General features: G+C 38.8%; 1 protein-coding gene across 1 annotated transcript in view; it reads left to right on the forward strand.

Annotated features, from left to right (window-relative positions):
• Window positions 1–15,277, forward strand: part of LOC128712556 (lachesin-like) — a 50,834-nt gene extending 35,557 nt beyond the window's left edge. The window contains exons 6-10 of the mRNA XM_053807449.1: window positions 4,400–4,550; window positions 4,682–4,824; window positions 13,493–13,648; window positions 13,930–14,034; window positions 15,195–15,277. Of these exons, the coding sequence (XP_053663424.1) occupies window positions 4,400–4,550; window positions 4,682–4,824; window positions 13,493–13,648; window positions 13,930–14,034; window positions 15,195–15,277 (638 nt within the window). The remainder of the gene's footprint in view (window positions 1–4,399; window positions 4,551–4,681; window positions 4,825–13,492; window positions 13,649–13,929; window positions 14,035–15,194) is intronic.
• The last annotated feature ends 11,527 nt before the right edge of the window (window positions 15,278–26,804 follow it).

The raw sequence follows: 26,804 nt of genomic DNA on the forward strand, positions 1-26,804 counted from the left end.
TTTAAACAATAGACACGGTGTTTTGCGTTCCGAAAAAAAAGCCTAATTTGAATATCGTGCCACGTTCGAGGATTTGTGTTAGAGCAAAGAACACAAAACAAAAAATGAAGAGACTCTTTCGATTACTCGCCGTATTTCGTACTAGATGTGCATCGCCTTACACCATGCACGGCTCATCAGCTTGACGAATGGAGGAGCTTGATTTATCCTCCGAACATTGCGAAAATTCTCAACAAGCCTTAAGCCAACAAGCCATTAAAGCACTCAACGGTTTCCTCGCTCCCACCTGCTTCACAACCCACGGCTTTCGGCACCATTTGGAGGTGGTTTAAAAACAGAACTCCACACCACACGCTTTCAAGCTGTATCTCGTACGGGGGTTCCATTTGGATGTGGATCTCGTGGCGTGACGGTGTACGACCGATCCTGGCGTACGTTCTGCGGTCGCATTCCGCATTGAAATGTGTCGGTTTGGCGAACACTAGAAACACTACGTCACAGTCATGCTGTAGCAATCCTGCTGAAGAACCGACGCGTCGAGGGTGTGAAGGATTCAACCTGATGGCTGGTTGCCATTCGGCGCACCTGTTTCCGAATCGAGCAATCCATCTATCTTTAGAGAGGGTTTTAGCGAAAAATCGCTTCCCATCGTACACGTTCAACATTCGCTCAGTTACGCTGTCAGGCTTAAGCTTTATCCTTCTCATGCTTTGCCTGTATCTGCCTGTTCCCATAACTAACCTAACCGTGCAACTATACCTTATATCGATTCTGCCCTTTTTTGTCCTTTTTGCATTGGCGTCTCTCACGCGCTGCCCACGATTGCATGCGGCTGTAGAATAACGATTATGCCTTAGACTGTCGATCAGCAGCGTTTATTTCTAACCATCTGCCAACAGGGCAACTCTCATCTATTTTCACTTGTTTAGTGTGGCACAGTGCGCTACAAGCAAAGAGCACAATTAAATTTTATTAATTGATTAAATGATGAGCACAGTTTTTTTCAATTATTTAATGAGAATAGAAAATATTACAGATTGATATTATAGAAATGTTAGAGAACAACAATACCTTTGTTTTATCATTGATTCATGCGAAATTCGATGTAAGCAAAAACTGGATATACGCTAAAGCGTTCGCTCAGAAACATTAGCGTGAAGCGGGATGCTGCTTCATTTGAAATATTAAAATGTTCCATGAACTCCATTGCATAAAACAATATTTAAAATAATTAACAAGCCAGAGAAACTAAGTTTATTTCACTTCTGTTTCGATAGTAAACTTCAAACGTGTGAAATTAATCTCCATTGTATTTAAACAACATGTTACGTCCGGTAGGGTTTTACAATAGCTTATTTACCTATCGAACAGGTTCTTTTACCTTTCCTTTTATCTCACCATATTCAATCAGTATAAAAATTCTCATCTTTTTGTCCACTAATTGACACTAAAGTAGTGAAATTCTTGTCCACTTTGACTCGATAATTGTCAAAAATCGTCAAAAATTCTTCAGCTCAGAGAATTATGCACATGAAAAGTAAACTTTGTTATGATTTACACCAAAAACATGTTTTGCTTGTTTTTAATATAGATTATACGCCTTTCCATGTAAAGTATACTAACTCTACCCTTTCAATTAAATTGAAACACTTTCCAAAGTAACGATGAAATTTACTCCTTTTTGACTCAATACGCACTGGAAGTCTTCTGATTAATTTAAACGAACTAAACAAACAACGAAAGAAACAAAGAAGAGAAAAAAGCAAATAAAAAATTGCATTGTTACCGGTAAAAGTCAACAGTAATAGGTTATTTTATCCCTCTTTCCACAACCCAATCGACAGGCTTCAATGAATCAACTGTGGAATCAGTGTGCTCCTGCATCGAATTGCTATTAACATTCCAATCAATTCAACCGTATCAGCTCACCTTCCTAAAACCACTCAACACCAGATTTAACCTTTCACTTCATGATCTTCTGCATGACACACTGCACAGGATAGCCATAGCATTGGTCCTTGTCCGTAGATACCTGACATTTCACCACATGGCTGTGTCTGGAGAGACTTGCAGACTCTCAGCACTACAACAGATGGAATGTGTACCTCCGTTCGGGTTCGAAGCATCGAGTCGTCTACAATCCGACTCTGGTTAGGTGGATTTATTTAAATTCAATTTCCATTTACGCTCTCCATCCAATCGAACCCTTTGTCCACCGGTAAAGACAAATATCGGCCCATGCAGAAACGTTTTAAAACCGTTTGCCACCCATTTTGTGACGTGTTTCATTTGAAAATTGGTTTCAAACGGATGTTTTGGGTGCTGCACTTAGATGTGCCGTACGATTCGACCTAATACCGTGCTTTTTTATTGTGAAAAGACAAATCTGTGAACACGGTAATATAAACAAATGAACAGATTTTAGTTCTCCAAAACGATTAATTCACTCTACACACATCCACCTGGAACAGTTGTTGCATACTGTTGCACACAACAGATATTTCACGGCAGAATCTTTCGTACAGGGAAGATATTTGTATTTGCTCCATATCCTAGCATGAAATATAATTTTACAAGAACTAAGTTTGCCACACTATCCTCTCAAATTTCACCCAGATTATACTTCTGTACTATATTATCATCGAGTGTGCCTGCAGGTGCCAATGTACAAGTGCTAATCCAATGGAAAAATGATAAGGATAAACGGAAAAGGTTCCGCCGACGGCGGCAAATAAAAACCGACCGAATACTTTAACAAGTTTTTACACGTTTTTATTTGGAAAGATTTTTTACTGTCCATACTCCCTGTGTCTGCGTCCCATGACATCATGTCCTTTGCTACATGAACACACTGTCACATCTCTCTGCACTCGGGGCTCCATCCTCCATCGCCAAATACTTGCTGGCTTAACCCTTGGCGAATGAGGTGCAAAAACATGGCGGCAGAGTTGCGAAGGTTTTTCCGTTTTTACATCACACAATCCCTGATCCGCCGAGACCATCGTTTCGTTTCCACCGCTACTTCCTCCCCTTTGGAAGTAATAAAATACGTGGATGGCATTAAAAATTCATTCATTCGACTACCCGTAGTACAGCCCCCATCGTACTGCTGAACCATCAACTATGGAATTGACTGTGGACAGGGCCTTGGGGACAACAAAAAGACGGAAAAGAAGCTCACAAATTCATACTCACTTTCTTATTTTCTACAAAATATCAAGTGTAGCACCACAAGAAAGAATCTGCAACCGGAAGCTCATTTCCCCACCGAGCATTTTCCCTAGCTGGTGGTTCATTTCACGGTCTTTTTTACACATTCCTGTATGATTAACGGTATCAAACACAACCGAATAATCTCATACGCATCAGTTCATACGAGTCATGGTACAGAGCATTTAAATTGACTGCGAGAGCCGCGCCTGGGGCAGCGTCTCGCATACATTTTGAACCAGTTGGGCACGTACCGGAAGTTAACCATTTTGATTGGAGCTTCGATTACTAATTGACACATTCGGCTTGGGAGCGAGTGGAGATGGGAAACGGAAAGTGCAATTAATCAATCATTATGCTTTATTAAGCACCATTATCTGGACCACTAGTGTTGAATGACATGTTGCTGAGCTTCTTTTATTTACTTGCAGAAGCAAACAATTTGCGTTGACGAGGTTATACAACAAACAATTGGATAATTGATTTACTTTAGTACTTTCGGCTGTTAATTATTCATAAAATTGTACGCAAGAGCTTGATCGTTTTTTTTTAATAATAATATAATATGAAGGTATAAGATACAGGGCATCGAAGGTCTTACGAAAGTAAAGAAATATAATCAGAGTTACGCAACGAATAAAATTTAAAAAAAATATCTACGATTGCGGCAATAAAACTACTTTAAATAAACTAAAAAAGAGACATTAATCAACGTGATGCCCATCAACGATAAAATGTAACATAACAAATAACAGTATTATCAATTTATTCACTGTACTTCCCGTACTGTATGTATCCACAATCCCAACCAAATGCGGTCGAAACCACCAGTATCTTTGTCAACCATCACGACAAGGATGAATGATTCTTTTTAAAGAATCTGAAATATGAACACAACATCTATTATGTTTCCTCTTAGCTTGATGCATTTGAGGAACGTGAGCATCATTTTCAACGACCGCACCTTTTGCATTACTTGGTGAGCTTATTGATGTGATACCAACTGCCCGTTACATGACAAAATTACACTACCAACAAATCAGTGGACTAACTTCCGGCAATGTTCTCCACCCTTCTCATTCTCATTTCTGCCAACGATCAGCAACGGTGCTCCATAAGTTGTTTTACAATTACTTCTCATTTTTTTCATCTAAATTTCATACATCTCTCTTACTACCGTTCTCTTCAGTTCCACCGATGTTGTGGATACCACACCAGTTGGTCGGTGTTCCACTCTACTTCAACGTGACATTGGAATGTTTCACCGAGGCGCATCCGACATCGTTGAACTACTGGACGCGAGAGGACGGTCACATGATTCATGACTCTAAGAAATACAGGTAAGTTACGATGTTCACGGTTTTTAATTCACAAGAGGTAGCTCGGAAATAGTCACACCTTACCCGTATTGCACTTGTTACCAGCTAATGTTTATTGTTATTCTTCACTTCCACAATCCAACACCCCTCAGAACTGAGACGAATGTAGGAATGCCAATCTACAAGACGCACATGCGTCTGCACATTTACAACATACAGCAGACGGATTACGGGACGTACAAGTGTGTTGCCAAGAATCCCCGCGGCGAATCGGATGGAACAATTAGACTTTACAGTGAGTATAACACCGTACTTAACTGCTGGTGTGCGATAAGCTTAGCGAAACATTATAAGCAACCATTCGTAATCAGCACACGTGGCGTTAGTCTTAAGCGAGACTGTGTCACGTTTTCGTTTATTGTCAAAACCTCGGAAATCATAACCAATTCACCCCAAAGCTGCAACGAACATGCTGTCCTTCCGGTTACCCACCCAATGCAAACATCACCATTGCCATTTGGAAAACAAAACTAAATACCCAGCGTGAGTGTATACGGTACAACGTAACCACCATCACCACACACGTCCTAATAAGCTAGGGATGCATTGTTGCATTTCACCAGAGCTGTACCATAAATCAAAGCTCCGTTTATTGGCTGACAGTTTTAATTACACTTATTAAATCATAAATTAAAACTTGCACAATGGCTGACTCTCTTGCCCGGGCCCCGAACACCTGTCATTGAGCGTGCAATAATTGAAGCTATTATGTTTTATGAAATGCATTCCTTCCGATCTTGCCATCTTCCTCAGGAACCCTTCTAGTCGGAAAGTTGACACCTTTGCTGAATGGTTCACCAGCCGCCAGGGTGGAACTTAATGTAAAATGCTTCAGCAACCCGCCTAGCCAACCATTATCGGAGATTGTTTTCATTAAGTTTTCCCATCGCTTTTGCAAACTGGCATTGGTCGCAAACGACGACTTGCATATGCACAACAGTTCCAACAGTTCAACGCTTTCGGTGAAAAATTATCCTACCGCTCAAGAATAGTCCAGTGGGAAGGTTTTGAAATCATGCTCTTAAATGAATCTTAACGGAAGAATGCTCTTCTTGCGTAAGTTATGCCAATGGTGGTGGATATAAGGTCCTGTTGTAGTGTTCGAGTCACTTCCAGAAGGTACCGGATGCAGCGATACCGAATGCATACTCATTCTGCCAGCAGGCCTTAGATTATCTTTCCCAATGTCCATTCCCCTCAAGGAGCCACCCAGCTCAGCTCCACAAAACCGAGAACAATCAAACTAAGCCAGTAGCTATGCAAACGCTTCCACGCTTTAGAGCTGGCATGATTATTTATTCAGCACAAAAACACAAAAGGTAGCTTCACTACTCGTTTGCCGACCGTCGTGCGTGCATATGAGTGTGTTTGCTAGATTTGCGATAGGTTAAATCAGAAAACATGACCGGGAGCATGGAGGCAGGAGGTACATCATTATTTATGACCAAATATGCCGAAACCAGCTCTTGAGAGCATGATTTGTACCACCAGGTGGTCTGCTTCGGGGCGGGCTCACCTGTTCATATCAAAGATTCTAGCGAGTCACTTCTTGCCAGCTTGTTCTCTTATGCTTAAGCTGAAAGTGTGCTTATGCAAAGCGAGCAGTGGAAGGAGTGTTTGAGAAGTGGCAGTTTGCTTTCGAGTGCAACCGAATGTGAAAACAAAACAAATTGCACTTGACACTGGCCATTAGATGAGCCGAGTAAGACACAAGCATATAATGTATATAACAAAGCAATAAAACCTAGTACCAACAGATGACTTTTCAAAAATCTCGTAACATTAAAAAATTTAAAAATAAAACATAGCGAAATTCATGTTTGATAATATTAAATTTTATACCTATAAGCGTATCTTATTTTTATATTGCATGTGCAATTAAAAATTATCCATGTCCATTTTTATTATAAAAACCTTGTTTTTACGAAAATCTCTGATGTTTTCTTCCGAATCGCTTTAGAGCTTTTTCAATTTATCCGTTCACAACCACAGGGAACTAATGCGTTTCCTCAGAGCTTTTTCATATTTATCCTTTTACAACCTCAAAGTACTTGGTGCTTCTGAAGAACATCAACAGCACTGCGTAAGGTGAACGGCCCATGTGGTGTTTGGAACCGGTTTTTTATTTAAACAATTAGCTCTATTTTACGTTCGTAATATTTTCCGTAACCTATCAACAGTTGATTGAAATGAACAATTTTTGCATGTTTAGCGGTAGGACATACAACGCTTACCTTACCAAAGAAATTCATAAATGATTTACTTGCAATCCAAACTTCTCATTCCTTCTTCATTTACCCTCCTTCGATCGAAACCATTTTGGACAGCATCAATTAATTATGGCAACATAATTTAAAACTGCCTCTAAACAATTTCCCTACCCACCTGACCAAACAAAGCATTCAGTTACCTCGCCGGAGAAGCACACAAAAACCGTCTACCACGAAAAAAACGAACACGCACACACACACAGTTTTGTCAAGTTTAAGCATCGCCAAGCAGTTAGCCACCAAAAGTCATTGTTTGTGAAACCTCAACAATGCCTTCGGCGTTGGCAAACCACAAAACCGTCACAACCCGCGAAGAGAAAATGTCATCCGATGGCCTTTTTATCGTTGATTTGCTTGGCTGAGAGAGTGGAGGCGAAAATCTATGCGTTCCACCCGAAATGTGCCACCTCGTCCCGGATCTGCCACGTTCTTGTTATGGGTCGGAATTCAAACGAAGCGTGCTTTAGTTATTTTTGCGCGGCCATCCATTTCCCCCGAGCCACCCACTTCTGGCTACACTCAAAATCACCATCATCATCATCGTCATGATCATAGCCATATCGCCATAGCCGTCGTCTCTATCGTCGTCGTCGTCGTCGTCATCTTGGCCGTCGTCTGGGTCCTCCATTATTACTCTTAATAATCATATTTCATTCAACCATTGTACGGTACATTGTTTGCTTCAATAAAAATATGTTTTTCCAGCGCATTACCCAGGCTTCCGGTGTGGTGCACCGTTTCGTTCCTAGACTGCCTGCAATCTGTGACGGAATCGCAATCTCCTCGTTTGCTACCCAAGAATGTATGAATAAACGGGTAGGAAAGAGACTAACATTTCACGCTCCCCAGAAATTGTGGTGGCCATGTCGGGTTTTAAGAAAAATTGCTCAAACGTTTCATGCATAAACCTTCTGCTGTTCTGCCCAGCAGAAGTGGCATTGGCACTTGATTCAAATATCATTGGCATATTGATAGCACAATTCCAATTCATTCAAGGACGTGACAGTTTGCACAGGCCAAAAGTTGTGTGTTTATCCACAGTGTTTTGTGTTAATAAAGTTCTCGCTTGAATTACTTTGCTTCAATGTTTTACTTTTGGATTTTGGATGCTCTTGAACGATTCTACACAAACTCATAATATTACGTTTTTATAGATCACTGTTGGATAAGCATTACGGCCTGGCTTTTCTTTGTGAATAACAAAACTGTCTGTTGGATTATGTTCCATTCTACTTAAATATCCCAAAAAATTCAGTATCAAAACCTATCTGTATCTAACAAGAGCTAACTCTCTCACTGCACCCACTTTCAAAACAGCTGTAAGTAAGTTTTACTTCTTCATCAAAAAAATCCCCGTTCTATTCATCGTCCAGAATGACCGACCGCCTTTGCCGATGACGGTCGAATGAACACCTTATTTTGCATCATTATGAACCATAATCAACGAACTCACCTTTCGTCCATTGCTTCCCATCCTGCTGGAAATTTATACTTACCCCTGCACATTCTGATAGCTCTTGTCCCTTTGCATAACTTGCCGTCCTTTCCAGTTCATTTTCTCGTTTAGATTTTTTTTTTACCTTTTTCCAGGCTTAATTCGCCTGGAGAGTCGCCCTCTTATTTATGATTTATCACTCTTGACTTCCTCGACCCCACAAGAACGCATTCTATTGAATTGACAAAGGATGCTTCCGCTAACCAAGTTTTTTCCCATCCCTTTTGTGAATCTCTTTTTGCGTTTTTTGTGCACCTTACGGGTACGAAACAGAACGTTAATGAACATATTGTTATTTAGTCATCAAATATGAAAAGTCATTAATTGAGAGTATGCCTTGGCAGAACACAGATTGCAAGGAAATAACTTTAAAATTGAATTTCAGAGAATGTAAAAGTAGAGTGTCTTATTAAATGTCTTCATGAAGACAGGAATTGAAATAATATTAAAGCAGGGTAAATATATTTTCATTTTATGTTGAGGATCTTCACAATGGTACAGTTTGATAGTACACTAAAAATATCATAAACACGTAACCCTACTATTAGTCTGAAGAAGCATCAATTATGTCTATAGAACCGCCGATAACAACGTCTCTTATGAAACATAACTGCAACTATGAACTCAATTCTGAGCCGTGTTTCAACTTACTTTGGAGGGTTAATGGTTTAGCATGTTGATTCTGCTACGAAGGAGAAGTTCATGAGGATTTTATGCTACTCTACGTAGCTAGTAACAGTCTCCCCAGCACGATCGAACCATAGCTTCCACCATGGTTTGTTGCAGTTTAATTGAGCTTATTACATTTTTGCTCCTAACATAATCCTTCATATGAGCAGCTAAATACGTTACCACCGTACTTGTGGTAATGTTTAGTATCTTAGCACAACCACATACCAGTACCGCCTCGTCTTCTAAATGCACGTGCTCGTGAACTGCGTAATATGATTACTGTGAACATTCTGCCGAAACATACTCTGCCCTCTCTGCATTATGCGTACTACCTCCATGGCTTTTTGCTCAATCAGTGTGCATGTGAGTATACGCACCAATTTTATGTATGAGCATGTTGAAATTACAACAACGTGCGTCTATATACTATTTTCCCAAATTGCTACCGGCATATCATTTATCTGCACACCAAGGACTGGTGGATAGGACTATAATGAGGAGTATAGCCTCCCAACTGCGCCGTGGCACACATAACGATCACAAGAAGATGTTTCGTATTGCTCATTCAATTGCGTTAATAGAAGTTTAAGCAGATTTGCGTAACAAATAATACGCAATAATTTATGTACAATATGTAGCATATTTACAACCAATGAATCTTCTAAACTCTCCCATGTTATTTACGTTCCTCTCGAAAACATCTCTAGATTTGTTTCAAACAATCATTTTACAATGAATATTATTTACCACAAGTGCCTTCCATTTAGATCTCAAGCAATGACCTTTTATGATTTATGTACGCCATCGTATGATATGAAGTTCAATTTTACTAGCGAAATATTCATCATCTTCCTAAGGCAACATCTAAAAACTGTAATGGAATACTTTTTTTACAGTGCTCTCGGGTCGTGATTGCCTCTGTTCAAGTATCTAATAACCAGCACCATTTGTGTGCTACTCGACACCGAACTGCACTGTTTTGGAAGCATCGAAGAAAACTTTGATATTTTCATTGCCCCAAGCTGCAAACATGAAAAACCGAAAGTTTTTGCTACACAACAGCTAAGAAAATGGGTGTGTACCCTTGGTGCCTTCACCCATCTGCCGGCTACAGTGTAATTTGAGCTGCGGTCAAAAGTCGTTCGACACAGATGCTCGAAAGGGGTGCAATTTTTCTTTCTTATTCAAATCGTTCCACCCCGTACGAGGCGGAATGACGAAACGAGAAAAAATGCAAAACACAGACACAAAAGCACAAGAAAGCATCCTTCTCGCCTTCCCCAAACTGCTACACAACAATACAAAACTGAAAGGATAATTTCAGTCCGTTTCGACTAGCAAGCTGTCACTGGCGATTCGTACGTTTTTTTTGTACATTCGCTTCGCTGCGTCAAACCGTCGATAATTTCAAAAACCAACCTCCACCTACGTTTCGACAGCTGTCTACTCTTTTGGGTTGAAACACACTCCACGTAGCTCCCTTTTGGACGCTGATTGCTGCGGGTTTTACTGTCCTTTTTGGAGGTTTTTGGGAACCTCGCATGGAATCTTTGCCCAAAACGAACTTCTCCGTCAGATAAAAGATACAGTGAAGGATTTGATAAAGGGAAAAAGGATAACCACTTTGACATTACCACCATTAAGAAGAAACCTATCCCTGGCTTTAACCATAGCCTATGTGTTTTTCATAGTATGGGTTACAAAGAAATTTAACGATGAGTTTAAAATACTGTTACACAATTTCATAATAAAGCTAGTTCATTTGCTTTGTTCTTTATGTGTCTATAATTATTTTACGGTTACGAACATACAGTCAACATCGCTATGCGCAATACCCTAGCAAAATGTAACACCTTCGCAAGGTTGACAACCAGCCTTAAATGGCACGTCAAACCTCATAAGGCTACCAATCAAACGAACTATGGTGTGGGGGCAACGATTAGTTGAAGTACTGCACTAACGTGCAAAAAATAACATTCTGCTACGAATTGCGAAACACACACCTCCCATACAACGCAGCACAAAACCAACAGGCATCGTCACACATCTTGATGGGAGTTGATTTATATTCCGGACGTAGCATCCCAGCATCCCAGGGCGTGCAAGGGAGCATTTCTGTGTTCGTCTATCCTTTGCCAACCACCACAAACACATAGCTGGTTTTTCGGTTGGCTTATAAATATTCTACCGTACTTCCACACCCGCCTGGTGACGATGGATAATGCTGCGTGCCGTGGGTGAAGCAAAAAAAAAATACTAGAAAACCTTCTTCTACTCGTATACTGCACGCAGGTAATTTTGAAACGAATACCTTAAAAAAGACCCCATTCACCCTCACAAATGAAAAACGAAACCTCCACCTTTTGCAAGTTCAATGAGCAGACTGTGGATGGAGTGCAATGGAACTAGCGGGGAAACTTGTCACGGAGGAAGCACAGGAGTTCCGGTCAGGTTTCAGCGAGACTCTGCACCCCGAGAACGGTGGATTTTTCATCTTTCATTCAACCGTACTCCGAACACGGTAAGATGATCCAAACGCGAACTAAAGGAAATAAACGAACCAAAATGCTAGGAACGATTTACACCATCTTAGCCCAACACGAAAAAAAGGGACGATGGACGAAAAACACAATTTGAATCTTGGACGTGAAGGTGTGAAAGCCGGCAAAAACGAACCATTTCACCAGACATCGGCACCAAACGAGATGGAATTGTTATCAGCCTCGTCATCGTCATCATCGCTGTTCTATTGCGACAGCTGCACGGGCCGGCATTTGAGACAGTGTCAAATAGCACCGAAAAAGAAGCAAGTCACCGACGGCTGATTTATTAGTGAAAATGGCAAAATAATTGAACCATTCGCCGTCCCATGTTATTGGTGGGTGATGACAATTTTTTACACAAGAAGTTGTCAATGTACTACGCCCCAAATACCCCATGTAGCCATGCCACTAGCATGGCAAAAAGTCACCATGAAATGAGCACCATTCTTAGGCGTAATAACTTCAGAGTTATTTTAAATTTCAAACCAAACTTATCGGTCATGTTGTGGGTTGGGCGGCCCTCGAAAAAGAATCGATGGATATCACGGTTTGGAAAACATTTCGATGGCAGCATCACTAGCCGACGAAAACCAATCATAAATAAAATAAGATATCATACCGGTGAGCCGTAACAAATCTCCGGACCAGGATATCGTTGTAAGCGGAAATTCAAATGATGCTACCAGTCACTTCCTGTACTACTTCCACCGCATACGCTCGTGTAGCTTAAAACCGCACAAAGCATTTAGGATGGATGGATGGATCATTTGTATTTCCGATGAACTTTGTTCCGTATTTTTCTTGAACCGGCCGGTTTTTTTTATGCGAGTGTGTTGTTTTTTTCCTTCTCCTTGGTCGATTTTGAAGACATTCCCATTTCCTTCACAATTTTTGAATTTCCTTTTGGGTTGTGAAGGTAGCTGGTACAAATAAAGCGAAGAATGAAACACCATAATGCTACCTAATCCGGCACTGAGACAGCATAACGTGAAGGGGGGAAATGACCCGTCACTAATACCATCGTAATGCACTTACGGTTTGGGGGATTTTAATAAAACATGTCTGTTGTGTTCTACTGTCGAGGAAATGTGTAGGACAAATCATTGTTTTACTTTTTATTTCAAGGCCTAACAAAACGAATAAATCTCGATACGAAATGCTTACTACTGCAAATTCAAATCAGGTACGAACAAGCAATGGTGCCTATAAAGAATATTCTTGAATGGCTAATAAGGCATTCACTTTAGTTGGACTATAACTATATCTATAATTGTTCATAAATAATTTAAATAAGAAACAGCGTTGCCCAACTTGAAAACCTCATCGTGGTCATTTTTAAAATTTACCAATGCTCAACAATCAACGCTTTCAATGTAACGTTTAAAGCTATAACATCTCTTTTTATTAACTTTTTTTTTTGGTTTTGGCGAAGTTTTGGGCAAATCGGCACAAAAGTAATGTTAATATGTATCATAGCGTATAGAAGACTCTCAACATAGCCCAGGTTTGGAAGTATTGCCGATGTATTTTGTAGTAAACTAAAGTAATAAAAAGACTTATTTTATGATATTAGGTAAATAATAAATATAAAATATATTTAGCCAATAACTAATACGAATCCAATCAACCTACAATGTTGAACAAAGAGCCGCTCCACAAAATCTTGTAGTCCCTGTACTTCAGAGTGCTTGATGCGAACAAACCCGATGCTGCCTAAACAATTCAGTGATCACATAAGTGGGGCTCATTTCTAGCCGCCCTGCCCTTATTTGTCAAACGCTCATATGTACTTTAACAAAAAGAAAATACCTTTATCATATTGTTCCCTCCGCTGGATGAGTTTTCCATTTGCGATCCCACACGTTACGTTGAGTTCCGTACGCGTTGTGTCCAAAAGTTCAAATGCGTTCTATCTTTTTGCAGCGTCTACTCCACCAACAACTTCCCCTGGGCCACCAACAACCGAATCCTACTCCGACCTTTGGTCTAACCGGGTCCTCAACGATTCCGCCGGTGGACTTCACCATCACCACGGTGGACAGCACTCGAATTCTTATTCTGGGCACGTGGTTGATAAAAGTAAGTATGTGCAAAGTGAAGCATCATTAGAGGGTCAGCTTTGGGACCATGAGCACTTGCTCGCTGCTGCTAGTCTTCCGTAGTTGGAGGCTTTCCTCACAGATGAGCAAGTAATTGAATTAAATCTCACTCTAATTTGTGACGGGACGCTTCCATGTATGCCTTTTGTACGCCCAAGAGATATACCATTCACCCACCCGCCTGGTGGACATTTGCTAAGCGTCCGTTACTCTTTTACTTTGCACATTTACCTTTTTTCGATTGCTTTATATCCTGCACAGACTCTAAATACTCTTCCAATCTTAATGAAATTGATCGATCCGAGCAAAAGTCGTTCGACACAAATATCATCTATTGGCCACCAGAAACTAATCGGAACAATCAAGGTATGTAACATGTTGGATGATTGTTATGTTTTAATAACGACCATCAAATCGCACATTAAGCTATTCGCGCTTGACTGCAAACATAATACGGAGAATCATTTAAAAATGTGGCTCAAAGTTGACTGCTATTTCATAAAATGAGTCATATTCTTTACAAATACACCCTCGTAACATATCCAAACAAGCTATAACGAAACATTTTTCATTCAAATGTAATATTTTTTTTTAAGTTTAGAAATAGATTAGAAATAGAAATACTAATTGGTATTTAGAAACCTCAAATATTATAAGAATAATGATTAAAAACATAATTTAATGCCTTAGTCATGTTTTTTTTACAAAGTTCATGTGTTTTGTATTTTCAACTCATGATTTGATGTAATCTTGGTTTAGATAGTTTCGAAAAAATACGAACGAACGATCACAAAATGAGCTTGATTTGCAATGCAATGCAATGATTTGCAGAATTTCTATCATTCTCACAAAACATTGTATAATTATGTTACGAACTGTAGAAGTTTCAATGGAATAGAACAATAACTAGTGTGGGGTGAATCAGATTCAAACTCATGAATCTGAACGAATCTTTAAACCAAATGAATAACTCTGAACCTCTGAACTAACGTTTAATGATTCCTCTAAGATGACTCCTGTAGCTAATGACTCCTGAACCATGCATGAATCGTCGAAGATTTATGAATCCTTGAAGTTAATTAACCCTTATCTTCGTTAGTCTACGAATTATAAACTACAATAGTTGGTAGCTAAATAAATGTCGATCAAATGGTTTACGTAATCGAATGGCTCTGAAGCTAAAACCAACAAAAAATGCGTAAAATGAGTAAAAACTTTAAAAGTAATTCATGAATCTTTGAAGATTTTCAATTCTCAGAGGTATTGCGAACCTTTCAGGTTTAGTGACTCTATTAAGACGTGTAAATCTATGAGGAATCATAAATGCTTTTAGAGCAGACTCTTGATTGCAATCATCATGACTCTTAATTCAAAATGCATATAAATGATTCTTCTCAAAAGGTTCATTAAGGTTTCAATAAACCAAAATCACATGTACAAACCCGTTTGTACACGTTTTTCTTAACACATATCGATCGTTTTGCAAAAGTATCATTGAACTTATTTTTCCTTTCATCACTACACAGGTGCCATCAATACTACCCGCAATATTCTGTCCATTATTTTTAGCACAGGTATGCTATTTTTGGCAAGGATAAGCTTACATTAACTAGAAATCAAATATGTATCCTGTAAACAAAGAGACAGCTGAATGAACACGAGACATGGTAGGTTGCTGCTCTCCAACCCGTTAGCACACAGCAAAGTGATAGAAAATGTTTTGCTAGAAAAAGAAATGGCTTAACACTCCGATGTTCAATTTGGCAGAAGGCAAAGAAACTCGTAACAAGCATGGTGGAAAGATTATGCAGCAGCAATAGCAGCTAACTCACAACAAAAGAACAACTATTTCAACACGTATAACTGAATGCAGGGTTTATAAAACATATATATATATACTAAATGACAAATATATATACATATACACAGACATATACTAATTATACAACTATATTATAACGGAGAAGTCATTGACATCATATACACGCAACTTGTAGTCAAAATGAGAAGATAGCACAACGGCACAATCCATCAGATAGTGTGAAATTGTATCGCAGGTTACTAAACACGACTTAGGGCATATCTCTCAAGCGTCAACTGCACCATCAGTAGCACTTACCTACGGACACGACCCTATAACCAATGAGCTGGCTATATGTGTACGACAGCCACACTGTACCAACAACCGTATACCAGGAAGAAAGGAAGAAGCGTAGTAAATAGCGCAACATTGGACTACTCGCGAAAGCTTGCGAAAGCGTTCTTAATTAAATTTATCAGCTACAGAAACAACTCTTCATCGGGCTCGAACAATTGTCTTCGTCCGGAGACTTGGAGGGACAAAGACACAACAACTCATTGAGCTTATGTTTGTTGTTCGGTTCCATCGTAAAGGTTGCTTTATTTTCACCTAAAGAATACAGCTTATTCCGGAAGCAAAAATATCTACCGAGACAGCAGGCCTCTTATGAAGAAGAGCCTCTGTGTAGCTTAGAAAATGCTGCGGAATGTTTCAACTCCCCGTTACGGTCTCTACAACAGATGACCCGGTAAGTGTGCTGGAGATAAATACCGATCATTTGCATAAGGGAACATTGTTGAATGGTGAAATTCTTGCACTAGGAAGAGAATCGTAAAGAGTTTTGTTCGAATTTTACGAGAAACTTACCTGTATAAAAATATAAGCTTACATAATCGGACTGAGACCTTAAACGAAATTACAGAAACAGATAAGAAATAGCGCATTTATGATCACATATCAGTAATGCCGATTTGAAGCATAGTTTCGATTAGCACAAACTGTTAGGAAGAATTTATAGAGTTGTTTAAAGTTCATGTGTAATATCGTTTTGTATACTGCGCGCATTCGAGTTGTACCAATATTTAAACTCTAACATTTAAAATCCACTCAACGAAAGAATTTTAGATTAGTTTTTCTGGCCCGGCGGATGTTTTAGGAAATAGAAAAAAAAGATTTCCAAAACCCAAAAACCCCTATTCAAAACTCACTAAGATCACACTAAACCCACACCCTGTAGTAGGGGAGCATGCAGAAAAAGACTCCAATAAAACCGCACAGATAATAACCAATGATGCAATTCCAAACGAGGCAAAAATTCTTTCTCCTTAAATGCACTTGTGAAACAAATTGAATGCGATTTTGAAGTCTTTTTTGTCCAGATCCGGACCAAACGATGCATTCGAAATGACTCCTTGGACGATAATTGGATTTCTTTTGCAACTGCCCCAACAATTGTCGACCACAGTTTGGCCAAAAGATTTTTTTCCGCGAGAAGAAAGATGCAAGATGAAGCAGAAAGGAAATTTCTACCAAGCACTAAATCATTCAACCATTCGCCCATTCGCGTACACCCAACTTTGGAAACCGAAAAACTTTCGCACGACATGGTAGTACGACAAAAATGTTCAAAACCGTCATGTTCAGAAAGGAAGTTGTATGGGCTTGATTTTTTTTCGCCTTTTAACTACCAAAGATTTTTGCACCTAAGAACGAGCTCTGATATGCCAAGACAGTTTTACATCTTTATTTCATCTTTAATATACGAGATATCTGCTTTATGGCAGGGGAAAAACCCACAAATCGCACCACGTGAACGTTTAATTATGAGGCAAACGAAGCCATCGATAGTAAGGACAATTAATGACCTACGCACAATTCTTGCTTTTATCGCAGATATCGTAAAACGTGAGCCCTACGCTTGATGATGTGCAAGTGTAATGCTATAATGTGCCAAATTACTCATGACTCATACGCTCATGTACTGTTTTCCTAAAAGCGTTTCCTTCTACCGAGTGCTTCTGTGGACAGATTGTTGTTATGTTGTTAGACTGTAAGTGGCATTAGTTGAAACTGGAATGGATTGTATAAATAATCGCAACGGTCGGAGAGCAGTAGTGACTCGGAACGTGCAAAACTGCATTTTGCATCTATGGCGTGTGTTAATATGGGGTAAAAAGACATTTTAGTGACAACGATGTTACCGCGTGAATGCGACAGATTAGTCCAACAACGAGATATACGTACAACATGAATTTATCCTAAATGTGTATATCTAAACAAGGTGTAAGTTAAGGCCGGTAGGACCATAGTAGATATTATTATTGACATTTGGTTTGTTGTGCATCAACACTGAAGTACGCGTATTGTTTGTACAGTTAGTTCAGCATGCAACGCCAGGAATCAATGTGCAATCAAACTAAACGGCTAAATGTTCCACTATGATGATTAAGATATAGTATGCAACAAATGTGTAAAGAAAATTCCACTGTACTAGTACCACATGTTTCACAGCAGGAAATGCTCCCGCATCAAACAAACAGTAACAACCGGAGCATTGCTATCAAAGATTCTGGACAAATAGAATACAAAAAACCAATAATAAAAGCTTTGAGTAAAAAATGGTTATCTAGAATGGTGTTTGACAATTTCGACCATGCTTTCCACTATTTTTTATCCGAAAGTATTTGATTTCAGACAACTCGTTGCTCTCCCAAAGGTAAGAAACTTGTTTTTGCGTCATAGGAACAGTCAGTTCTTCGGAGCGTCACTCGTTAGGAGTCAGTTGCCACTGAACTCTCAGCGCGATAAGAATCTGTGAGTCTCGGTTTTGAATGTTTGACACGTCGCAATGGAGGCGCCCAGTAACATCGCAAAGCTCATAATCGACTATCTAGCTAGAACTAACATGGGCGAGGTTCCATAGTCCCTCTAAAGCCTGCACTTTTCATCCTCGACTTATTTTTCTGTTTCGCGGTTAAAATGAGCGTTAAAAAGGTATCTCTGACGCGCAATTGCAAACAATCTCAAAAGACCCCTTATGGGTTCTTTTTTTTAAAAAGGCTCACTACTTTCGGTAAGGACACTGTGTAGACTTAAATAGACTCGATAACTAGGGTATAACAATATCCCATTGGTTTAGTTTTTTAGTTATGGTTAGTTTTATTATTATTTAGTTATATTATTGTTTTAGTTATGGACATTATTAAGGTCTTATCTTACCAATGGGGTATTGCTACAGTGGTAGTGTAACAAAAAAAGACAAACCCAAACCCATCTTCGTTTAATAAAAAGGAACATCAACTTTGAACATAATAATACTTTTTTGGGGTTCCAGTAGATAACAATAATTATATCACAGTGTAAATATAAAATATTCAATCGCTTAAAGAATACTTTAGACATTTTCATTAATTCTATATCACGATGTTTTCAATCAATTGCTTCTTTTTTATTTTGCGCAGTAAATTGGTATTGAGCAAAAACCGCCTGAATCAAATTGATTATCAAGACGATTTTCTGTAATGAAATTTAATGTATTATTCAAAGTACAAATATTAAAATATAAAAACACTTGTTGCCGTGCTTCAATTTCAACCCATACCATTGAGTAAAACAGCTGTGCTTCTTTTTCTTACATAGGTGAAACAGTACGTACATCCACATTAAGTAGAGAATGTGAGCACCAACGAAATTTCGATCGCGTAAATTCGACATCGAAACAAATAGAATAAGCCGATTATATTAAGTAAATCAAAGGTGAGCACTGGCAAACATGTTTGGCAAGGTTTTACTTATGTTATGGAAGATTATGTCACAAATTCATAACTAATCCAACCTCTTCGTCAAACAACAGGAGAAGAATTCAGCTGGGAAAGCACATGGAGGATTTAGCAAAAAAAAGTTTTATGCATGTACGTTGAGTTCAGAAAAATGTACTAAGCCTTTTCCGATTAATCCGGTTTAGGAAAGATATAAAATATTTTTTCATACTGCATATATAGCAAGGTCAAAGCTAATGGCTATCCCATCTAGTGTTGGTTCATTGTTTCTCGCGTTATCATTCTTATTACCAAGAAATAGGTCCGTGTAAAATAACATTAAAAGAAATTCGTTGGAAAATAAAGGATACACTAATTTGTGTGCAAAACATTTTGATAATTACTACATACAAATGAGTAAAAAAAACACATAAACTTTATAAAAACAAACATTCCATTTCATACACGAACAATGAGTAAAAACTAACTTTTAAACGAAAACATGACATTCGGGAGAGTCATTTCTACGCATATCTCAAAGCGTTACGAACCACTCCATGTGTGAAAACATTTGTCATGCTTGAGTTTTGTGGTTAAAATCTTTACATTACTTTCACCGTCATCAACGATAATTCAACAAGACTTTGCCTAATGGACCATCACCTCAGCTCAATATTCGAAAAGGGTGCTTCGTTTAGTATTTGATTGCTACAAATTGATCGTAAAAACGATATATTTAGCCCCGGTTCCATATAAACACAGACAAAAGAAAAAAATATATAGAGAACGTGAAGCAAACGGTAAAAAAGCACCGTGAAAATTAAATGGAAACAAATCTTTCTAATGGTTTCAATCACTCCACAGCGCGATGGAGGCGCCTAGCTTTCGGTGTTTGTATATGCATACACACACAAACAAAGGGATGTTAAAATGGGCTAGAATGTAAAATAAACTCACTCAAACGCATCCAATTCAATCCATGCACACACAAACATACACACACACACATACATGCTCATATGTGCTGAAATACATTCATCGAAAGCCCACTGTTCGGCTCATGTTCGTAGTGCTACGACGTTGTGTTCACACCCCTTTCCGGAAGGCTCTTCTCACTTCAAACCGCAGACAAACTCTCACACCATTGCCATGACGACAACTAAAACACTTTCCGTACGCAAACCGACGTTATTTTGGTTTAATTTCAAAACCTCAAAACTATTTACCACTCACACCTTCCCTCGCTGTGCTTAGAATACCGTCGACACGTTTTGCTCCGGCTGTTGTCCATTTCATCGGCGCTAACAGCGAGCAGTCAACGGACCAACCGACCCGTCACAGGCCTTCACACCCAACCGGTGGTAACATTAGTGTCGCTGGTTTTGGTTAAATTTCCAATTCGGCCGCTCTTTCGAATCCGCTTTTGAGCTGATGCTCGTTCCTCGTCGTTTTGTGATGTTTAATGTTTAGCAGACACACTATTTTACAACATGGCGTAAAGGTTACACTGAAAACTTTAAACAAATAATAAATATTTCTACAAAATTTATCGACAGAAAAGTTTTTAAATAATTTAAAGTTTCAATGAATTGTAAATTGGAACGTTCTCCCGCCTGCACCAAACGCTGATCGCGAAATACAAAGTGAAATTTCACGAAAATCAATGAATTTTCGAATAGGAAAAAAAATCCGGATTTTTAACCTCAGTACAATCAGCTGGAAATGTTTAAATACAACAGTAAAGAACAGAACTAACCCGAAAGGTTATGTATGGCCACGGTTTGATTCGTAACGGAAAAGCAAATCATAGAATGTGTTAAAGTGGAAAATAAAAATTAATTGCCTTCAAAAGTCAGCAGGATGGAAAAATGGCCAGCGCTTAACCTGGTCAAATGGTACCATAGCTTCACGGTTGGTTTCTCTCTGTCAAGCCGGGTTTCGAAGCAGTACTTCGTCCTTATCTTGTATAATCGATATCACCCGAAACGATTAAGTTTAGTGTGCATTGAGTTTCACTTAAAAGAAATTTAAGATATACTACACAAAATAAAAATAATAAAATACGTAACTAACTATTAAACGGAATGAGTAAACTAATATTACATACGAGGTAATTGTTTATTCAAAACAATAAAAATGAACATGATTGGTACAATGTTTTAACGAATGCATCGCAAATAATAATTTTGTACATTACATTTGAATTCTATTTGTATTTTGGAACACTTTTACCTTTTTACTGTTTGAATGTCATTAAGTGCAAGATATTTTTTCTTTTATTTTGCAGAATAATTCAACAATGTCCTCATACATGAATAACACCGAAAAGATACCATTAACAAGCGCGTGTGTGTACAGGTTAAATGTTCGTACCCAATAAATTATATCATTCCTCTCGCTTCACTTGATCCCTGGCACTGGTCGAAATAATGAGTAGCACCTGCCGTATGGAAAGTGGACTCCCTTTTTACTGCTGTAGAGTTGCTACACAAAACACCTTCGTCCTACCACACATAACCAGCGCAACAACAACCACTTTCCACTTCGTTGAATGCCCGTGACGGTATAAATCGTGTTAAAATAATATGCTTTTAATTTGAAGGATCCATGCAATACTTTTACGGGCGGTCATTATCATTATGAAATCAACCAAAGTGATCCTCGCACTTCGGCACTTCCAGTCAAGTCCCGTCGACACAAGTAATAAAATTTGCGCTGAATAAATAAAACAGTGTCACCGTCGACGGTGGCTTTTCATCTGGATTTTTTTTTGCTTGTTACTGGGTAGCTTCAATTTTTGTGTCATTCTCTTTCGTACTAGTTACCATCCGAAGCGAGGGACAGCAAGTGTCAAACTGTTCCCAGTCAGTGGGTGAAAGTCAGTCAGTGGTCGTGTGCCGAGCGGGACAAAGTTTGTATGAATAATAAATAAGAAGAGGGAAAATATACTATTGCCCTAACATGTTGCTGAAAACCAGCAGTGGAGGTACTCTGGACAATCTGGAAAAATATTTTAAAGATTCCATGATGCAGATAACATTCGCGAAGAAATTATCGAAAGAAATCCGAATTTGAACAAAAACTATATCTTGTAAAGTACATACGGGTCAATGAAAGTAAGCTTTAAACAATCCACGTTTAAAAAGGTCATTAAATTAGGCCTAAAATCCTATCCCTGATCAAACTGAAATTAATACACCTATAGGTATAATAATATACCTTTTACAGCTAGCCCCGAACATGCATCCAAGTGTGCTGTGTGTTACATTCTATAACCACCCTTATCTTTCTATGGTCTTTCTGTAACCACCATAATTTACAACGCGGAACCTTCGAGGTTGATGAAATGTTGACAGTACGTTCACTGGCAGGACATCAGGACACTAGGCCGTACATATTGCATGGCTATTGTACGGTAGAGGTGAACCTAACCATCATGGTAAAAGTAATGCTTGCAATATATCAAACATGTTATTCTTGCATAGTAATGTTTTCCCTCTTTTCAGTCTGGAAAAATGGCTAGCCTGGCTTTAGGAAAAACAAATGCTACTTTGGACAAGCATGTGATTTTACCTCAGGTAGCTTGAAAAACAAGTGGCAATGTCAACACAAAAAGCTTCCGTTCAGAAGACATCCTTTAACGAAGTCGTGTTTTTTGGGCAAATCAATACTTTCATATATGGACAATGGTTTTCCAAACGCTCTCGATACACACAAAATAATCCAATAATGAAAAAAATCAGATTTTGGAACCTTATGATCTCTTAGTTTGTTTTCGTACAGCTGCATAAGAGAGATATTTCAAATATGTCTAAGTGTTACAATGAACCCATAAAATCTTCTTTAAATGCGTGAAGTGAATGCTATAAATATGGAGTTATGATACACATGCTGAGTTGCAGCCGACACCCTGTTTGGACCCCCGTTTTGGACAACATGACTCCAGAGCATTTGCATATCACCTGATGCTCTACAACACGCAACGTGATACCGTGGGAAAGGCAGCCAACGGATGTCAATTTTAGATGTCGAGCTAGCATTCATCTTTCGTTTAGCAGCCACAGCCACATTATTTTTAAGAGATAAAGAGATTGCAGTCGAGTTCTAAAACTCACTTTTCTAAAAAAAATTAACGCTTATCTGAATTGATTGAATACTAACAATCCATAATGGTAAGGCTACAATTTCAAACAAAACTAAAAATTGGTTAAAAATTATGTAGAAGCTTATGAAAGCTTGATTATGCATATGTTATTTTAAGCTTAGCACTGTATTTCCCACACAGAATCCGCTTTCGTGCAATTATTTTCTTTCATTAGTTAAATACATTGAATCAACATTGAATTAAATCAACATACAAGTCATAAAAGTATTCTTCACTCTCCGCAATATGACTGATATTCCACATTCCCACAGGAATCACAACAATCATCCTTCAAGGTTTCACAATTAAAAGACAAACGAAATTGTATGAAAAGTAAAACACTCCGTTATACGGCGGAACAATGCAATCCTAAAATTTAAATATGTTTATCAACAACCTGACAAAAAATAGTTCTTAAATATACCTTCCTCATTCATCATTTTAATGAAATAATTTTAATGATTATCCAATGGAATAGCCCTATTTTTGTGCGGTTGTTTCTATCTAAGTCAACCATTTATAAAGTTGATGTACGATAACATATGAGGAAACAATATCCCATGCTTCTATACCTTCATAATGTCTTTGGTTGATTTTGTTTTATAACCTGCTGTTAATATGTTTTCCTTGACATCGGTAACTCAATATATTACATCTTCATACTTGTGCTCCATTAGAAGCTGTGGGATGCTACTGTTTAAAATTTTCGATTATAGTCAACTGTTTGTCTATATCACCAGTTAATTAACTTGTGGCATTGCTCTGAGCTGCCGCATAACATTTCATATCAAGCTAAATGTTCTTCGACTGTTACAGGAACCCTAACTCTCGTTTTGCTAGATTTGGCCCGTTGATAGGACGTATTTTCGTAGCATTTAAATTTGCTCCTAATGCGAAAAACTCGTTAAAAGAGGCACTGATTATGAAGGGGTAAACTGTACTGAGTTGTTTAGTAATCAATATTTGTTATGCAACACAATATATTCTTGGCAATTTGTCTTACTTTTGTCTTATTTTTACTTCATGTATAGAATTCCCTGCCAGGCCGTTCCTTTTGAATTTGAAAAAAAATGTAGGAGTCTGTGTATTTCCGGCTAATGTGTCGGTGACCCACCGGTAGGCTCCCTTGAGTGACCCACTCTATCCTCGACTGCTAGCAAGGGCAGTGAAGTGCGTGTTCTTTTTGTGTTCTTTTTCGGCTTATTATGTTATCGTCTTAAACCATAATAATTATAGTATAGTATTTATTATATTTTTAAAGTATTTTATAGTATTTACTAAAAAATAATTTGAAAATATAATTTAAGAATACAAAAATATTAATTTCTCTTACAAATTATAATGCACAGCGATACTTCAAATTTCTTTGAGTATTATTTGGTCTAGACAAAGGGAAATTAAGAACTATGAATAACCTTAATCTGAATTAAAGATGATTACAGTTTATTATACATATCTTCATTAGTTTTGGGGCGGCCCGGTGGCATGATGGTAGCGGCACCGGTCGTCACACGAACGGACCGGACCAAAATCCCATCCGGACCAATCCCCCGTAGCAAGGACTGACTATCCGGCTACGTGGAAAAATAAGTCGACACGGCCAGGCCGTTCTAACGAAAAACAAAACAAAAATCATTAATTTAAGAATTAACAATAGTGAGCCCTCATTAAAGAGCATAGAAGAAATAAAAGTTCCATTGCATTTCATTGCAATCGCACAGATTACGTTTTCAGGAAACCGTATTGCTCCTGCATCATTCCTAGCAGATTGCGGCCACTGGTAATGAGCGATTATCAATAACAGGAATCGGATGCATTCAAACAGAAAATTATAATTTACGATATCGCAATTAGCATGTGTCGACCGAATGATAACATTGTCATCAACATGGCAATTTGCTCCGATAACTGTTACAAACACATTATATTGGAAGAATTATAATGGAAATGCGTTGCCTGAGAAATTACATGCACGGTCAACCTTAATATTTTCGTAACATCACATGGAAGACATGCTGTACATGCATTCGTTTCATTTTTGCTACATTACAAACGTGGTATGCAATCGAGGATAAAATTTTCCTAACGATAAAGGAGAAATAAACGAAGATTTATCTAATGAATAAATTCCCCGTGCAATGCATGCTGTGAAGAAAATGGCCATCCCATACTGCACACACTGGACGGTCCATCCTAAACCATAACGACTGACCCTGAAATTCGTTTGACCATGGCTGCTACAAACCAGACACGAAATGCGTTCCAAGCGCTGGGAACCAACCAACCAACCAACGACAATGTGCAAGTGCATCAGCGAACACGCAGTTTCACTGAGCCTACGACCGCAACTGCACGAGAGACAACAGTGCAAAACGGGATCACAGGGAGATGTGATGAAAAACTGCCCCCGAACGAATGCATTTATGGAAGATCTGCAAATGAGCAAATAATTGGATGAAACTCGAGTCCCAGACATAACAGTGACGGCGCGCCCGTACCGGGATCCGACCGCAGAAAAGTGCCACCCCCGTTCGAACGATGCAAGTAAAACAAGGGAAGCATAATTGCATTTGTCGCTGTCGGCGATGTTTCATTCCATTCCAACCGTTCCGAACACCTATTACTGGGGGCCGATAGGGAGATGCCGGGAAAAAGGTTTGTCAGCACCATCAAAAGGAAATTCCAGCCGCAACTTTGCCGGCCTGTCCGCTGCAACGAATGGAAACAATGGTACCGCAAAGGTAGCGAAAGGGAAAAGTGATGGTGACAACAAAAATGGCACTGCATTCTACAGCACGGCGCGGAGTAGATGAAAATTTTGACACCAATAATTATCGTTCTCCCACCGGGTACTCAAAGTTGCAAATATCGACGCCCGTTGAACACTGCATCGGCTAACAAATCGCAATCGAATGCAATTTTGTGTGGCAGCAACTACAAACAATAGTGTCGCTCGTGGAACGCGATTTCTATCGGAAGGATGAGCAATTGTTTGCGGTTGTAGACAATGATACTACGAACGATAAATTATGGCCACCATATGACTCAGACATTGGTCACCATGAATCGGCTATCTTGAACGATGGCAATGACCACATCTCAGTTTCTTAGCTGTTTTGTCTGTATCGATCTTTACGAGACAATCAAAAATTTGTGATGATTGGTAGCAATTTAGTTATTGCTATCGCCAACACACCGAAGAGTTGAATAACTTGGTTACATATGCCTTTAGGAAGACGATCGCATAATGAAAACATTGTGTGAAATTAGGGGGAAAAACAGTAACCAAATCTCCCGTAGGGTAAGAAACAATACCATTATGATACATTTGATGGCCCGAACTGAGAACCAACCAACTGAGAAACCTTTTCAATCAACATGTAATATAAATTAAACAGACTTTGTGATTTTTGTTATGCTTCATACTAAATCC

Source organism: Anopheles marshallii, chromosome 3 (genome assembly GCF_943734725.1).
Source record: "Anopheles marshallii chromosome 3, idAnoMarsDA_429_01, whole genome shotgun sequence".
NCBI classification, from domain to species: domain Eukaryota; kingdom Metazoa; phylum Arthropoda; class Insecta; order Diptera; family Culicidae; genus Anopheles; species Anopheles marshallii.